The following is a 13,133-nucleotide window of genomic DNA, read 5'->3' as shown; positions in this document are numbered from 1 at the left end:
TGCGATAATGTTGTAGGGCTGTATATTGTACTCCGAATTAACCTTTGAAGTTCACTTTGTTTTCCTAAAAGTTGTAAGTTCAATGGTTGCTATCATTAGCCTCGTTAATTTCTATAGACTCTGTGTCCCTATTCACCACCAAGAATGTTCTTCTTTTCATGTTCACATCCCACCGCTGCCGCACTCAGACATTTACTTTCTTTGTCCACTCTAAAGCAGGGCTCCCACTTAGCCGAGTTGGAACCTCGAGTTGTGGCGAGTTTGCGCGATCTTATGGAAAGCCGTTTTATTATTAATTGATATCAAGAATTCAATTCTTGTTATCAAGAAATAATTTTATGTTGAAAAGCAATGGTACTTCTTGATATCAAGAATTCAATTCCTAATATCACGAAATCGAATTCTTGATATCACGAATTCAATTATTGATATCAAGAATTACCGATGCTTTACAACGTAAAATTATTTCTTGATATCAAGAAATATTTTTTTAATGATAAAACGGCTTGCCATAAGCTTGCGCCAGCTCGCCACAACTCGAGGCTCCAACTCGGCTAAGTGGGAGCCCTGCTTAATACAAGAAACCCCTTTCCCTCCTCTCCTGTCACCTCACCACTCTTCCAGCCATAACGGTCACATGACACACCACCGTGCACTCTCTCTTTTGCTTGGCCCACTTCCTTTGCATATTTAGTGTGTAGTCACATGACTCACTTCCTTTTTAAATATTAATGACGATGTTACTGCTATACTTAGTTGCTTAGTTCAACTTCAAACATATGCATGCATGTTGGAAAGAGCAGAGAATAAACTTAGAGCTTCTGAGCAAAGAGGCATTCTGAACCAGAGGTACCAAACAGTAAACATTGCCTCCTCGCTTCCTCCTTTCTGTTGTGGAAAAGAACACATGCAGGCTCACACAAAACTGAGCCCCACAATGCTATCAAATTCACCACGATCCCACAACAAATAGAAATTACTATAAGGTTGTGCAGCCGGATTAAAATTACAAAAACATAATATAATTGTAACACAATAAATTGTAATCATATAATACGATTCCAGTTCATACACAAGTCATGTGCATTATAATGGTGATTATATAAAGAATCCCGTCACAGACGTTAATATCATATAACACAAAAAGTCATGTGACATTTCCAAATGTGAAACGTATATGAATTTATTACAATATCAAGTATGATGGCGAGCCCTATGTCTGCATGAGCACCGAAAATTAGACTTGAAATCGAAAGGAATTGTCTTCTATATTCCCCTATAGTACATGCATATTATTCCTCTTCTCTTAAGAGTAAGAATGCGATTAACATTGAGACAATTAAAGCAAATTCGATATTACTTTCACAAGAAAAGGCGACTGTGTCGTTGTATGCGCACTCATTAATTTTACATCGAGATTTGGTATTTTTGATGTGAAAGATAGCATGTCGATGCTTGTGAATAAAATTACTGAAATATAAGACTTTTCTCTATAGTTTTGACTAGTTTTTACAGGAATAGTTAAAAAAAAAAATAGGGAAAAAAGGTATTATGCGTGACGTTACAATAAAAAAACCGCATATGCCTGAACTATGCGCTTTCCCAATGACAATGACAATGACAATTTATTCTCATGTCACCCACATTGGGGTATTGGAGAAGTTTACAATCAGTTTGAATTTGTCAATTAAACACTGTGAAATATACAATACAAATAGAATTAATGTTAATCCATACAAAATAACACTATCGACAATAGTGAGACAAATTATGATGATAATGATAACAATAATGATGATGATAATAATAATAATAATCAAAAACAAAACGATAATATTAATTAAAACGATAATTAATGACGAAATTAATGGAAGCAATTGAAAAAGAAATTTACTGGCACCAGTAAATTGATATCTGAATTAATGAATTACTGAAAATATATTTGATATCAATTTAATAAATTGATATAAGACAAAAAAGAGAAACATAAAGTTAATATTGAACTCATAACATGTTTTTGGACATACTTAAATTAATGAAAACGAAGCATTATTATTCGACAGAATTTTACTAAGTTTAAACGTGTTTGAACATTATTGGAGTTAAAAAGCTGATCCATTTTCAGTGTATTTGGTCTTTCAATGAAATATTTATCGATGAACAATTTTCTTTCTGAACGAAAGGTAGGGCATACAAACAAGTAATGAAACTCATCCCCAAGCGATTGCAAATTGCACAGCGTACATAGCCTCATTTCCCTTGGAGTATTTGAATATCTACCAGCTACAATCGGCAGGTAATGATTGCCACAGCGAAAACGACTTAATATTGTCCGATCTCTTTTAATGAGATCGATTAAGTATCTTTCTAAACATAAAGAATGTTTGAAGATTCGATAGTTAACACAATGCGAATTATCATACATACAAGCAGACCAATACTGAGCATGAGAATCTCTCAATCGACGTTCCACAGTTTGTTTGACCCACTCATAGCTAGTATTTTCACAAATTTCCCATAAATTAGACATCCCCATATTGTCCAGAGTCAGCTTGATTTTTTTTAACCAAGGTGCCTGATATATATTCTTCTCAAAGAGTAATTTTAAGATAATATACACCTTACCAGAAAATTTATCCTGTCCACTATGTACAATCCTACACCAGAAGTTTATCATTCTGCTTTCGATATATGTCTCAAGTTTAAGCCTCCCCAATTCACCAAGTACCATACAATTTGCAGTTGTTTTGTTGACAGAAAGGGCTTGCTTACAAAATTTCATGTGGAAAATTTCAAGATCATGTAGCACTTCAAATCCCCATATCTCACTTCCATAGAGCAGAATGGGCAACACAAGTTGATCAAATAATTCCAAGAGGATATCAATAGGTAAGTGCAGTTGATAAGTTTTAGATAATAGACTATACATTGCTCGTCTAGCTTGATTAAGTTGCTTAATTTGAGCTTTACGAAATTTGTTGTTGTAGTTAAAAGTAGTTCCAAGATAGACGTATTCATCAACAACTTCTACAATATCATGATCAAATTTAAATATAGGAGTTTTTCGAACTTTACCACGAGAAAATACAACAACTTTGGTTTTAGCTGTGTTAACTTGAAGAAACCATTTTTTACAGTAATCAGATACTGCATCAAGAGCAAGCTGAAGTTCACTTTCAGTTTTTGCAAGAACTATTGTATCGTCTGCATACAGCAATGTAAAAAGCCTGAGATATACATCTATACCTTTTTGATACGCAGCTGCATCAATCTTGTCAGGAAGAATATTTATGCCTCCAAACTTTTCACAAATGAATTGTTTGAAGTCATTTAAAAAAAGGGCAAATAGCATCGGAGACAAATTTTCTCCTTGTCGCACACCAATGTTACAATCAAATGAAGAAGACTTTTCTGTACCAGAAATTACACATGACTTAGCCTGAGCATACATATGCTTAATTACATTGAAAAACTTTCCATCAACATTATTCTTAAGTAATTTATTCCAAAGAGAACTCCTGTCAACCAAATCAAATGCCTTCTTGTAGTCAATAGATGCACAATAAACCCTCTCTTTTGAAGAGAGATATAAATCGATCACTGAATGAAGAACAAAAATGTGATCAAGCGTTGAATGACCATTTCGAAAACCAGCCTGTTCATCACCTAGCAATTCATTATCTTCGAGATAAGACGTAAGTCGCTCATTCAAGACTGCTGTAAACAGCTTGCCAAGACAATTAAGCAATGTTATTCCTCTATAGTTGTTCGGATCATTAGGATTTCCTTTCTTCTTATAAAGAGGGTGAATTAACCCTATTGTCCATTCAGATGGTACAATTCCACTTTCTAATACAATGTTAAATAACCTAATGATTACTGATAAAACAGACTTTGTGCTACACTTCAAAAATTCATTTAGAACTAAATCATCGCCATGTGCCTTACCGTTTTTCAGTCTATTTATTTGACGTGTTACTTCTTCCCTGCTTATAGAACGATTGATACATTGATTGCTCGAAAGAATTTGGTCAGGTTCTAATATATCTGCATTATCTCTTTGATTTTGGCTCAGACCACGAAAGTGTTGTTCAAGAGAATGAATTTCAATTGGGTTTTTTTCATTATTTAAACCGTTAGCTGAATTAATAATTTTCCAATATGCTTGTGGTTGATTGATTTTAAGATTTCTTAATTCACTGTGGATTTTTATATCAAAGTTGCTTTGAGCTGAACGAATAGCTTTTTTATACATTTTCTTAACTTTGGTATATTCCTTTTCAATACGTTCAGATTTATCAGTCTTCCTAAGATTTTTAAGATGAAAATACTGAGCCCTTAACCGAGCACAGTTTGCATCAAACCGCTTTCGACCAGATTTACAAGGTTTATAATTTCCATAGGTTTTTACCATTCCACTTTTTTTGGCCGCCGTAAGGTAAATATTTTTTAATAAACAAGCTACATTATCGATTGATTCCTGATCAATCTGAATGTCGTGACCCTCCAAACGATCAACAGCATGATGTATATTTTCAACTAGACTTTGATCGATGTTATCAACAAAATCTTTAGCAGAATCTACACTCCATTTAATTTTCGTCGTTGATCCCGAAACTTTTTTCACTTTTCCTTCACTTTTACATTTTTCATAACTGCTTTCGCTATTCAATCTTAATACAATGGGATTATGTTTGTCAGACAAAAAAGGGTCAAATACATCAACCGCAAAATGATTAAGGACATGGAATAATTCGAGCGATGCGGCACAATAATCAATGGTACTTGTGTTAGCACATGTAAAATCACCTTGTTTATCCACGCCTACACGACCGTTTGCAATAATCAGTTTAAAATGTCTACATAGTTCAAGAAATCTTTTTCCGTGGTTATTAATAACAGCGTCGCTGTTACATCTTCTCAACCTTATGTTATAAGTCTGGAAATTATCAGTGTTTATATAATCGTTATCAAAATCGTTCACATAATGACTGTTGGCGCAATCCTCAGAATAACCAGAGATTTCATTTTCAACACCTGTTCTTGCATTAAAATCTCCAAGAAGACAAAATGGCATGTTATGTACATTTTTTAACATGAGAAGATCAGAAGCAATGTCATCAAACATAGACTCGTTAAAATATTTAGAATTTTCAGGAGGAATGTAAACAGCACCAAGTATAAACGGAAATCCAAATGCCTTCTCGCCGATCTTTAACCAAAATACTGTTTCAGATTTAGCCTGTTTAATAATTGACACAAAATTGAATATTTCTTTTCGTAGTAGAACACCAAGTCCGTGAACGCCACCAAACGGAAAGTTGCTTTGACTTTGTTTGTCTTTAAAGAGGTATTTGAAGCCATCAGGTAAAAAAGGTTCATTAATATCGTCAACTTTAGTTTCACTCAAACATACAATATGAAAATCTTTAATGTACTGTTCCAATATTCCATCATTTAATTTTTTCTTAACCCGCAAACGTTTAAACTTAAAAGATTAGCGTGCTTCGTCACATTCACCGGGCCGACGTATCCCTACCCCATCAAGAAAAGACCTGAAGAACGAAGACGGTCCTCGGACCACCCGATCTTCAGGAGGTCATCAGGCGTGTCGATTATTACCTTCGTGCCGCCATTCAGTAGGCAAAAGATTCTGCCATCGATGGTCCAGACTTTCTCGATACTTTCGCGGTCTTCTTTTACCTTCCTGAGCATCTTGGCACGGAGCGAAGTCAGATCTTCTGCGATGAAGACATCCCGCTTCGTCTCCCTCAGTCGTCGCTTCTTCTTCATGAACTCCGTCCTCTTTTCTCTGCGAACGAACTTGGCCAAGATTGGCGCCGGCTTACCAGATCGTCCTCCAGGTAGACGGTGAGAGACGCTGATGTCATCTCTCGTCACCTCCACACCAATCTCCCTCCCCAGCTTCACCACCACATCGGACGTGTTCTCCCCAGCTATCACAGGCAGGCCATAAATCTTGATGTTTTCCCGACGACTGTATTGCTCCAGACGGTCCACCTCAAACCTTAGAACGTTGGTCTGGGCGGATGCTGCTGCAGACGGAGTAGGAGGAGGAGGAGGAGGAGGAGGAGGAGGAGGAGGAGTCAATTTCCTCAAGCCTTCCATCACAGAATCCATGGCTGCAGTTACAGCAGTCGCCACGGTCTTGATGATGATTGGTTGCAGAACCTCAACAACCTGACGCACTAGATCTGCGACGAGATCGTTGTTGAGCTTCGGTCCCGGTGTCCTGGGCGTTGTCGAAGACTGCGGCCTCTTCTTTGTGCTAGCACCAGCAACCAAGGCATAACTAACAGCTTCCGAGACGGAGTCCTTAACAGTAGATTTCATAGACACTTCATCGTCTAGTAAGTGAAAGTTACTCGCCATAACAAATTAACAGGTGTCTAAGCTATGACGTAATAATAGAGATGCGCGAATGATGAAGCGTTGCAACCAAAGATGTGATGAGGATGCGTAAAGTAAGATAAGCAGATGAAAGTGATGGTTGTTAACGGAATGTTTTTTTTATTGTTATGAAAATTAAGTAGGTACGCGTAGGGCCTATATCTTGTTGATATTCAAAAGTTCTTATTGACCGAAAAACGAAACGAAAGTCACAAAAGTCTCCAAAATTGAGATGAAAATTATTGATTTCACGAGAAAATTTTCAGAAAATAATCACCATCACGTACGCCATCCAGCGAAGTATAGGAGTTCGCGTGAAAATGTAAAATGTCTGCAAATAAGGCAATTTATCGGAGAGCTCAACAAAATACGTCCACCTGTCCACCTGTCCACCTGCCCACCTGTCCACCAGTTTCCCAGCGAGCGCGTACATGATTTCAAAGTGCCTTTGCGCGGTCAACCCCTGCGGTGTAACGGCGCTCAAGCCATATGCAATTTACGCTGTGCGATAACTGCACTACACTAGCGCCAGCTAAACATTTTTACATACTTCAATGTTTTATTTGAGCCGTGCAATTTTCTTTATTTCTTTTCGATCTGAATGTAGATGTGAATGTGAGTATAAGGTTCATGTTATTACAGAAGTGTACGAGGAATAATACAGATGGAAGGGATATAAAACAAATATAAAATGACTCATTCTCTGAACAAGCTAAAACTATTCGCACTCAGGAACATCATTAGTACTTTTCTCCCTCGGGCCGATGGCCCTCGGGAGAATAGTACTAGTTGATGTTCCTTCGATGCGAATAGTTTCAGCTAGATCCTCGAGTGTCATTGTATATTTGTATACTATATTAAAAAGGCGCAGACATGGGCACTCTAACCAAATATAATACATAAATTAAAATGATCATCATATCTTTCCATAACTAGAAATAACACTCACAGTTGTGCAAAAATAGCCATGTAGGTTGCAAACTAAAGTCTTTTTCAATATAGGGTACTATGGAAGTAAGGTTTTTACTAAATGTGAATATCCCACGTATACATATATCGTCTACAAATGCAACTAGACATAATCTATGATAAAAAGCGAAAAGAAGTACATGTGCAACTCACGAATAGTCTCTATGTTATATCACACCTATAGTTACATGCAAATAACACTACTTACCAACCAACTCTAAATACCCTTATAAGTTCTCAAGATATGCATTATAATCCATGCGCCATTGTAATAACTGCAGACTGTGAGGTTTGTATCATATCAATGACGTAGGCAGTGTTCATTTTACTCACAATCAGTTCAATAATTCCTTCTATAGTTCTACATGCATAAAACGAAAATGACAGCATTGTCAATTTTTCTATATCAAATGTGACTTCAGCTTATTTCAAAATCGCAACATTCGTACATGACGTTTTTATTATTTTACTCTCCGTAATTCTCTCATTAGCTTTTTCAGAATTTTATAGAGAATAATTTGTATTTGGGTGGATAAGAAATAATAATTATTGAGGTTTTTTACATTCTTCATATATCATAGTATAAAATTCCAAAAGATTGCTCTTCAAATGTTATTATATTCAGGATATGACGAGAAAAGGCTCAGTTTGGACCAAACTTTCTTGCCATGAGTAAGTGGTCCCATCATACACACATTTCTTTGTGCGGTGCATGGAATTTTTAACAAGGCTGGGCCAACATCTTTTTAATTTTCCGATTACGTGAAACCTTACATTTCACAGCTAAGTCTTATGTCTACATCACGAACCTGTTAAACCTGTCCCATGCAGTAGATTCCAGATAGTTTTTTTCTTCCACAATTTAATTTAAGTACTACACACAATCTCAAGGAGGGTAAGTATATGAAGCCAAACATTAGCATACGAATTTCTGTACATGTGAAAATATTAAAAAAAAAAAAAACATACACTCTTCAAAATTTAAAAGTAATCACTTCTGCAATACTTTATACCTCTATTCATTTGTAGCTAACTTTTTGTGATTTAAAGGAACGATCCTCTTTATTAATCTACCAAAGCACTCTTCTGTCAAACCATCTCCTCTGATATGAAGCACAATCATGCAAAATAGGATGAGTGAAACTTCCATTATCTCTCATATGCTTGGCAATGAGATTCAATTAAATTCAATATCTTTGTATTCACTTACGCCACGTCATCGTCTATTTTCTGCAATAAGTCACTTGTCATTATATCAAACGGCAAGAAAACTGTTACTTAAATATAAGGTTGGTTTCAGCAGAAACGCAAAACATTACAAACAGAGAAGCAGATCGGTGAATATTTGAGCAAACCTGATAAAGAACGAAGCAATTAAATTGTTAAGTTTTGGTCAACCAAACGTATCTTTCGAGGTCCAATCCCCTTTTTTCTGTACAAAAATGTAATAAATTTTCAGTTTCCTAGTTGTTGATGAAGGATTCTGTTATCATACTGGGGTTGTGTAACATTTGTGTAAAGATAATACTTAGGGTTCATGCGCGATTAGAACTTTTTTGTTCCTAGAAAAAAAAAAGTTTTTGATTCTTCTTTTGTGTTGAAAAGTACAAATGGGAGGAGAACTCGCAAGATGCGTTCAAAAGTTGTCAATATATGTTTGATCGATTGCGACTTCCAACAATTAATTACTTCCATTTTTTCAGGTTTTGCTCAAACATTCACCGATCTGTTTCTCGACTGTTTGCGCTTTTACCGAGGTGGACATTTTAGGTGGACTTCCCCTTTAATAGTTTGACATGAATTCAGGTAATAGGAGGTATGCAGTTAATAGACTCTTCGCTATCTCGGCATTTTGTCTCCGAGAAGCTTTGCTGTCGCGGGAATGTCTGGAATCTCGTCCTCTTCCTGCCGAGTTTTCACGACTGGATGTGAATCTGAACTCTGTGAAAAAAACAGAAGCAGCAATTGTTAAGTTAAAATAGCAAAATAAACGAGACAAGGTATCATAAAATATCAAGGCCTTCTTCTCAAGACGGTCCTTTTATAGTAAAAGGAAAAGTGCCTGAATGTAAAAGAAAAGGATGCTTAAACACTTGGTTATATTAATATGTAGAGTGAAACTTACCGCGAAGCTATAATTTTGATTTAGCCATTGATGTGATTCAAATTTAATTGAAATTCCATAAAGTACTAAATAGCTGAAAGTGAGAGAAAGAGAAAGGACCACATTATTATGATATTGGTATGCTTGCCTTGTTGACATTTCTTGGTTTGAGAGGAAATAAATACTTCATGATTTGACTGTTGACGTCATTGTCTAGTTTGACAGTCTTACTGGTCCAAAAAGCAACAAGTCGGGAAACCTCGTCGTCTACGACTTCATGTGCATACGATGAAGCATTGGTACACTAAGAAAAAATACAATAACAGAGGAAATAAATTTAAATAACAACCAATACATTGATAAAATGCTTATTTAGATTCTGGACAATATTTACAAAGTTAATAAATATATGTTTAAACATTCAGTAAGTGTGTTTCCCATAATATTCCAAAAGGCCACCTTGGCGAAAAAAAATCATCACTTTAGCATGAAAACAACAGTTTCAGGTAATCAAAAATAAATAAATAAGTAAAGCTAGCATACAGTCCACCCAACATTTTCAGATTACGGATTATAGTGACGGGCGAAATGCTAAAATTTATTCTGTGAAAGCTTCCCTCAAATATCGTAGTAATCAGAATCATGACTGGTTTCTAGAATAACCGGGAGGAAAGGCAGAATAGAGGGATGGCCTTAATTATATAAATCGGTTGCACTCTTACAAATTCAATTATTACTGTATCCATATAGGACCTTCACTATGCAGGGGGCATACAACCCTACCGAAGCCCCTGTATTCCTTGCCCTAGGCGATGAATAAATGAAGTTTATCTTCGAGTAACATATTAATAGTCTATTCTCACATATACTGTTTACTAAAGTATGTTATATACCTTTATTTAGAAATCTAGCCATCTGATTGGACGAAATTGGAGTCGTGATTTTAGCTATTTCCGTAAAGAAACGAACAATGCCAGCACCGGTTAATAGCTCATGAGTGAGATTCCCACAAGATTCCGGGTACCGGGAAAATAGTAAAATTTTGCTGCGATCCCCATTGGTTTAAGTGTTAAAAACATACAATGCTTTTTGTCTGCGATTCCCAAATGATTGTATTAAACATTCAGTCATCTTTCCAGCACAGATTAACAGACAGTGTTACTCAAGAAAATGATAAGGTAAGAGTTCTTATTAGATTATTTTGTGTTAATTCGGTATATATAAGACAAATCGACTGCTTTAATATTCGAGGCCTTGCTGTTGGCTCTTGGGAACTTTGCATCCTCCCTGACCCCTTGAGTCTATAAAATAGCCAGGCTTCTCATGGCATTCGATATATCTATATTACATTTACAGATGTCATATCTACCTACCGGCAACATAGCAGTACTGCAATTCAAGTTATATTTATTGTTGATCTTTAGTCCGGGGTGCCCTGTCTTCAGAGAATCCAGAATGATTTGTGAAATAGCGTTGCGTATCGCAGCTCTCTCGGATGGCTTCTTCACTAGTTTCTCCCGTAAGACAGTAGGCATTGGGTTACACGCCACCATACTACTGTTCATTGATGACGTCATGTTTGCTGGCATGGGAAGAGACTGTGTAAAGAAATATCGTAATCAAAACATGAATGTTAAAAGGATATATTCCTCTAAACTCGTGATAGTGAAGGTGGTAACAAAGGTTTGCCTGTAAAATAAAATAAAAACAACAACACAAAATTAAAAAATTGACTCAACAATCAAGCAATAATTATACTCAAATTTACTATATCACTAATTATGTTTACATAAGGTCAAGTCCAAGATATTTAGTCCCATATGTAACCAACCACATGTCTACATTTGAGATTTTATTATCTGATCACTGCATCGAGGTGATAGCCCTAATAAAGCTTGAATCAGGCAAAAGGTTCACAATGCCATACGATGTAATAATACTTGTTAATGTATGGGACCTACCTTGATCTTTCTGATACAGATTCTAGGTGTATGGTTTACTTTTTGCGTTATATAGCTTTGTTGTATTGCGTTGATACCAATACAAACATGATGAAAAATGTTCTCACCTGATTGATGAATCTATTTCCTTGATAGTCTGGTATTTGAGATTCATCCGTCACTTCTTGGAAGTCAGGCTTGGTGATCAAGATCTCACACTCGTCTCTGTCTATTTCATCACGAATCTTATCAAGGGCTTGAAGAACCATATCTACGAATGCAGCATCAGGATTACCTAAGTTCTCAGTCTTCATGCTTCTCTGCAAAGTCGCATTCTAAAGGAAATAACGGGAAATATGGCATAGTACTGCGTGGATCGTCTAAATGACAGCATATGTATATGATGGTAAATGTAAATATTTTTTGGCCTAGTAGATAAGTTTCCAGACTGTGAACCTCGAGGTACGGAGTTCTAATCTCTGCCATAGCACTATACGACATCTGGCAATACATAATCTACGTCTGCCACACTCGACCCAGGTATACTATGTAAGTACATGGTAGGATTTCTTCTTTGAATGAACCGAGTGCAACGGTTGCCCGAGCTAAAGCTATTACAGTAATGGTATCCAAAGTAATATGCGCTTTAGAACGGCATGAATGATTATTATATAAGGTCTTAAATCTGTATCTCTCATAACTATGACAAAAATGAATCCCTTCTGGCTTATCTCTTTATAATGCGATTGTATGTTTAAATACAAGCATTTTATCAAATGAACAATAAACCTATTGATATACAAAACGTAATCAACTGACCATAAATGAAGTATTGGGATCCACATGTGACTGGTAAATCTTGTAAGGTTTGACACGTTTTTCTACCAATGTATTGACGACCCCCTTAATACAATCCTTCGTTTCTTCTGGCGCGGAGCTTAGATCATCGAGAAGCACCTGTCCCACCAATGGGAGCTGTTGCTCATCGCCCACCTCCTAAGACACAAACCCGGAAATAAGATGTTTGTCTTTTTATAATAGTGGTGTTTTGAAAGTTGAAGATATTATCATTTACAACTAGGAGCTCTAAGGTATAAATTGAATACAGGTCTACTGCCAGTAGCCTTGGCTAGAATATTTAAGAAAAATAACCAAGTTCATAGTTATTCCACACGACAGGCGCAAGCATATCACTTACCTCTTGTTAGAACGCAATTTGCCCTTAATATTTTGGGGTCCACTGGACCTAGGTTTTTGAATTCCCTTGAACCAAGAATAGCGCAATCGGTCAGTATTTATGTATTTAAGCGCAAACTGAAGTTACTTTATTTGAGTCGATATCGTCTAGATTTATAGTTGTGATCAATATTTAAGACAATTATTTGCTATGTAGGTCAGTATAATTCTACTCCCGTTTCTCACATCTATTCATCTGTCTGTCTTGTTTAGTTTTTGTCTGTGTTTAAGTTCTGTTGGTCCTTGAAAACAACAATTGAGTTCTGGTCATGCTGTTGCATTGTGAAAGAAACGATGTGGAATTGATCAGAAAAAGTTGATCATGTAGCATATAAGTGTTGATGTGTACTGCAAGGTTCTCTACATCAAAATGATAAGAAATTTGACCTAGTCCTGGTAAAGTAACAAGCACTTTACACAGAAAGATTTATATGGGACTACAAAAACATGTGGCATGAAAATCGGGCATCATT

The 13,133-nt window shown here is 36.1% G+C and overlaps 1 protein-coding gene across 1 annotated transcript; it reads right to left on the bottom strand.

Annotated features, from left to right (window-relative positions):
- Positions 1-9,219: 9,219 nt before the first annotated feature.
- LOC115925742 lies at positions 9,220-11,758 on the bottom strand. Its single transcript, XM_030989772.1, has 4 exons — positions 11,553-11,758; positions 10,858-11,082; positions 9,633-9,788; positions 9,220-9,321 (listed from the first exon to the last, which is right to left on the bottom strand). Exons 1-4 carry the CDS (start codon positions 11,736-11,738, stop codon positions 9,220-9,222), a joined length of 669 nt encoding a protein of 222 aa, XP_030845632.1. The 5' UTR covers positions 11,739-11,758.
- Between the last annotated feature and the right edge of the window lie 1,375 nt (positions 11,759-13,133).

Source organism: Strongylocentrotus purpuratus, unplaced genomic scaffold (assembly GCF_000002235.5).
Source record: "Strongylocentrotus purpuratus isolate Spur 01 unplaced genomic scaffold, Spur_5.0 spur5_contig_843, whole genome shotgun sequence".
Classification (NCBI taxonomy): domain Eukaryota; kingdom Metazoa; phylum Echinodermata; class Echinoidea; order Camarodonta; family Strongylocentrotidae; genus Strongylocentrotus; species Strongylocentrotus purpuratus.
Note: the sequence above shows the minus strand (reverse complement) of the source record. Positions and strands in the feature narration are given on the sequence as shown.